Source organism: Lipotes vexillifer, unplaced genomic scaffold, assembly GCF_000442215.2.
Source record: "Lipotes vexillifer unplaced genomic scaffold, Lipotes_vexillifer_v1.1 scaffold1114, whole genome shotgun sequence".
Lineage (NCBI taxonomy): Eukaryota > Metazoa > Chordata > Mammalia > Artiodactyla > Lipotidae > Lipotes > Lipotes vexillifer.
The window spans coordinates 1,175,576-1,180,892 of record NW_006779031.1 but is presented as its reverse complement, the minus strand read 5'-3'; the positions used below and the strand labels follow the sequence as shown (position 1 = coordinate 1,180,892).

General features: G+C 39.3%; 1 protein-coding gene across 6 annotated transcripts in view; it reads right to left on the bottom strand.

Moving 5' to 3' along the window:
• MCF2 (MCF.2 cell line derived transforming sequence) overlaps window positions 1-5,317 on the bottom strand; it is a 66,217-nt gene that overhangs the window by 35,318 nt on the left and 25,582 nt on the right. For all 6 annotated transcript variants that reach the window (XM_007452067.1, XM_007452068.1, XM_007452071.1 and 3 more), the window contains 2 exons: window positions 2,888-3,007; window positions 1,133-1,324 (listed from right to left, as the gene is read on the bottom strand). In XM_007452067.1, the coding sequence (XP_007452129.1) occupies window positions 1,133-1,324; window positions 2,888-3,007 (312 nt within the window). The remainder of the gene's footprint in view (window positions 1-1,132; window positions 1,325-2,887; window positions 3,008-5,317) is intronic.

Below are 5,317 nucleotides of genomic sequence, written 5' to 3'. Positions count from 1 at the left end.
GGGATCTTCCCGGACCGGGGTACGAACCCGTGTCCCCTGCATCGGCAGGCGAACTCTCAACCACTGCGCCACCAGGGAAGCCCCCCCTTCTTTTTTTTTAATTGAAGTATAGTTGATTTACAATGTTGTGTTAATTTCTGCTGTACAGCAAAGTGATTCAGTTATACATATACGTACATTCGTTTTCATATTCTTTTCCACTATGGTTTATTACAGAATATTGAATATAGTTCCCTGTGCTATACAGCAGGGCCTTGTTGTTTATCCATCCTATATGTAACAGTTTGCATCTGCTAATCTGCAACTTCCACTCCATCCCTCTCTCACCTCCCCTCCGCCTTGGCAACCACAAGTCTCTATGTCTCCACAGGTATTTCTGACACACAGCCAAGTTTGGGAAGTGCTGCACTCATTTCATAATGAGGAATTCATTCTGCAGCAGGTGTCTGACCATTCTCTCAACACCAGCACTTCAGCTGCACGTTATTTTCCCAAAATCAATCATTGAAATATGAAACTCCCCGCAAAATATCAAATGTAATATAAATGCATAATGATTGCCAAAGACAAGGATGAAAGTTTCCTTGCCAGAGAAGGAGATGTACAGATTAGAATGCTCACATTCAGATCCGATGCCTATAAGTGATACCCCTATTTTACATTCCACTGCCACGATCACAACTTCTCTTCACCGTCTAATCATCAAAGGGGTCAGACCCACAAGCCATGGAGGAATAGTTTCCAATCACTGTTTAATTTGTTATTGCTGTAACTATGAAATGTGGAATGAGTGTCAGGTTTTAGCAAAATGCCCCCAGGGCTTTTTCAAGTGTTCTGATTGCAAACTATCGCCAGGGCAGAGGCTACAGAGATGGACCCAAAATAGAGAGGAAGCCACTGCCACCACCATGTCAATATTCAGAACAGAGGCCAAAATTCGTACAATACTGGACCTTCTCTGAATACTGCAAAGTAGGCGGAGTAAACAAGCATAATCAAACTCAGTCCTTCAGACTTCCTACAAATTTAATTCCAAAGCTATACCAGACCTTAGCCCCATAGCCTCTGAGAAGGACCCAGGAAAAAAAAAGTATCTTCTCTTTCAGAAATGCACCATGTCCCATGACACTACCTGCTGTAGAATTTTATGCATTTTAAAGGTCCTGCTGAGCTGTATCCGCTTGGTTTTGATCTCATTCACCAAAATATCAGAAAGGTAACGTAGCTCATTGCACCTCTGGCAGATCAAATCCAGGGCGTAATGGTGACTTGCTGCGAGCCTGTGTCCATGTAGTATCACGAACTGGGCCTTTGCTAACAGGTCCTGATTTTAAGAAAGAAGGGAAACAAAAACTGCATGATCTCTTTCTGAATACAGGGGGAGAAAAGAATGTAATTAAACAAGCATAAATGGTTGAACCAGAGACAGATATTGCCAAATATACAGTTTGCTGTCATACTTCTGCTGGCTGCAAAAAAAGCCTCCAGTTACAGTCACTAGCTATGGCAGTGATGTCATCAGAAGCTCATGCACTTCTGGTCACAGAAACAGAAAATTAACCAGCCTGCCCAGAATGTGGATTAGATTTGTTCCTCTTGGTATGTACAGATTTAGAACAGAACCGCATATATCAAATGAGGTACACAAAAGCCAAGCGAAAGCTAAGGGATTTCATTATCACTTCAGTCTTGGAAATCCCAATAGGTCTAGTTGGCATCTACCTGAGTACTTTACACACAGGAAGTGACCGCCACAGGGTTTCCCTGTCAAAAAGGATCTCAGCAGCCTAGTCTCTACTCTGTCAACTACTGACCGTCCCCCAACCCCACCCAGTATAGTGCAAGATGAAAAAGTTCTGGAGATCTGTTCTACAACAACGTGAATACACTCAATGAGCTGTACACTTCAAAATGGTGAAGATGGTAAATTTTATGTTGTGTGTCTTTTACCACAATTAAAACTAAAACTTATTCAAAACAAAACAAAACAAAATGAAAACAAACAAAACAAAACCAAACAAAAATTCAAAGCTCCCTAGTTTGCAGGCCAGTTTGCCTTCTCTTTCTCCTATACCATAAAGATTTGTAAGTTGTCCCATGATCACAAAGATCTACAAGCACAATTTCAGAACTAGGCACCACAACTGCTGCCTCTCAGTTTTGGTTTTTAGATGCTTGTGGTACACCCATAAATCTATTTGTTTGCTGAGAACACACCTTACAAACAATGGCCTTACTCTCACATACGAGACAGGAGAGCAAAGCTAGAATGTGCTGAGTATTAAAGCCATGAGTCCAAGCTTTAAGACCAGCAGAACAATGATAGCTGGCTCTTGTGGGTACTTACTATATATCCATATATCCCAGGTACTGTGCTAAGTGTTTTAACTACAGCATCTAAATAAATCCTCACAATCACTCTGAAAAGTAGGTCATTACATCCCCAATGTATAGATGAGGACACTGAGGCTTAGAAAACTTCAAGGTCACACAACTGGTAAAGCTAAGTAGATCTATCTGTATGAATCTATGTTTGGTTCAATTGAATATATCAAATGATGGTTATTTAAGGAATTATGTTGTTATGTTTCCATCATTTTCAAATACCAAATAGCATTCTTGATAGACAATTTTCTAGCTTCTTCAAAATGATTTATGCTCTTGTTCCTATTGGTGGGCCTGAAACAGTTACAACTACATAACATAACTGCAGAGTCAACTCAGGCCCACACTGAACAAAACAGAATATAGACCAATATTACTGAACCAATTATACAGATTGTTGATATGAGAGATTAATCATAATAAGGGTTTATATTACTAAAAAACATCAAAATGTGACTATTATACCCCATAAATATAGAGAACATCTAAAATGTAATCTTACCTGAGAATTTTCATCTAAGTTTTCCAACTTTTTAATTTTTTGTTTTACTTGAGCTATGTTCCCTGTTACATCTGCCAACTCTGCTTGTTGGTTTAAAAGAAGTTCAGCTTCACTCACGAGCTAAAAATATGGGGGAGAAAAAGTCTTAAAAGCATATAAATTATTAAGCATTTTCCCTTAATAATCAAGTTTTGTAGTAAATGCTAGTAACTAAGAACATCAATATGGAAAAAATCGCACATATGGAAAATGTCTTCAGTTATTTTCTTCACAGAAATCAATTTAATCTGTTAAAATTTAACCTGCTAGACATCAGTGTGTACTGATGATTTACAAAAGATCACTATGTACATGTAAGGGCATGTGTATGTGGACAGGTATGGAAGTATATATACGTGTATATACATGCATATATATTCCCTAGCTCTATGGTGAATGGTTCTAGAAACAAAGACCCTTCAGTAGCAGTGACCACACCTAGCACCCAAATCTTGGTCTTTAATATCATTTCTATCAGAAAAAGAAAGTGGGGCTGGTTCCAGGGCTGAAGCAGAATAGGAATAAGATTAGTTTGGAACATCTCTTTATGCCAGGAAGTAAAGAAGTGATCAAAATGTTTGGACATGTCACAAGGACACAGCAGACAGGTGGAAACACCAAAACAGTTAAGAACAGTAATGAATTCAAAACTAGGAAGCCATGAGCCCAATAAATAGATAAATACCAAACAGCATGCTTTTTTTTTTTTTTGAAAACCCCCCTTTATTTATTTATTTATTTGGCCACACCTCACAGACTGTGGGACCTTTGTTCCCCAACCAGGGATTGAACCCAGGCCCTCAGCTGTGACAGCGCAGAGTCCTAACCACTGGACTGCCAGGGAACTCCCCCAAACAGCATTCTTGATAGACATTTTCTACCTTCTTCAAAATGATTTGTACTCTTGTTCCTATTGGCGGGCCTGAAACAGTTACAACTCCATGACATACCTACACTGATATATGAAGATCAGCATTTCACAACGATCATACTTTGAAGCAAGAATCATCAATTGATGCTAAACTGGATGGGGAATTTTTGATGAGGAACAAGATATTTGCATGGCTTTAAATTTTCTCCCCACATATTGTCTACTAGTTGCAAGAGGGAAAAAAGTAACTATACTCTGGAGAAATTCAACAACACTCTGACAGGGTGATCAAAACCCCTACCAACAATGAGGGGCAGATGGACCTCATCTACCTGCAGATGTGATACCCTCCAAAGGGTATGCAGTATTCTTGCTGGTCATGTGGAGATTAATCTAATCATGAGACAATGTCAGACAAACTCAAAATGGTGAATATTTTATTTAAAAAAATGACTGTATTTTTCCAAAATGTCAGTGTCATAAAAGACAAAGAAAGGCTATGGAAATGTTATAGATTAACGGAGACTAAAGACACATAACAACTTAATGCAATACCTGACTCTCTAGACTGGATCCTGTGCTGAGGGGGGAAAATGATATAAATGGCATGATTGAGTCAATTGAAAAATCGGAATACTGATGGCAGATAATTAGAAAACTACTGCATTATTCGTAAATGTACAAAATTTGATGGCTGTAGTGTGATTATGCAAGAAAATATTCCTATTCTGTATGTTCAGGAGTATCTCAAGTTTGAGAATATTCAATTTTTTCTTGTAACTTTGAATTGCCAAATAAGCCTTTATTTAGTTAATTCCTAAATATCCAGAACCCATCTGCATGTCACTATGAGAGACAGATCGTGTCAGTGAGATTACAATCCAAGACAAACAACAGCGATACTGATCGGAGGCAACAATGACTTCATGAAACAGACTATAACCACAGGACAAGAATTTAACCTGGAGGCAAATTAACATATAAGTAGAGGCGCAATGGGTCTATTCAGGAAAAGTGTTGTTTTTGCATGTGTTTGGTTGGGGAGGAGGGACTGACACAAATAATCTGGAAGGCCCAAGAGCAATTTGACCTATTCTCTCTTTAAGAAAGGTTTCATGGAGAGCACGGCACTTCAAAAAGAAACGAAATTGAGCTATTTGTAATGAGGTGGATAGACCTAGAGTCTGTCATACAGAGTGAAGTAAGTCAGAAAGAGAGACAAATACCGTACGCTAACACATATATATGGAATTTAAGAAAAAAACAACTTCATGAAGAACCTAGGGGTAAGACAGGAATAAAGACAGAGACCTAGTAGAGAATGGACTTGAGGATATGGGGAGGGGGAAGGGTGAGCCGTGACAAAGCGAGAGAGAAGCATGGTCATAAATACACTACCAAACGTAAGGTAGATAGCTAGTGGGAAGCAGCCGCATAGCACAGGGAGATCAGCTCGGTGCTTTGTGATCGCCTGGAGGGGTGGGAGAGGGAGGGTGGGAGGGAGGGAGACGCAATAGGGA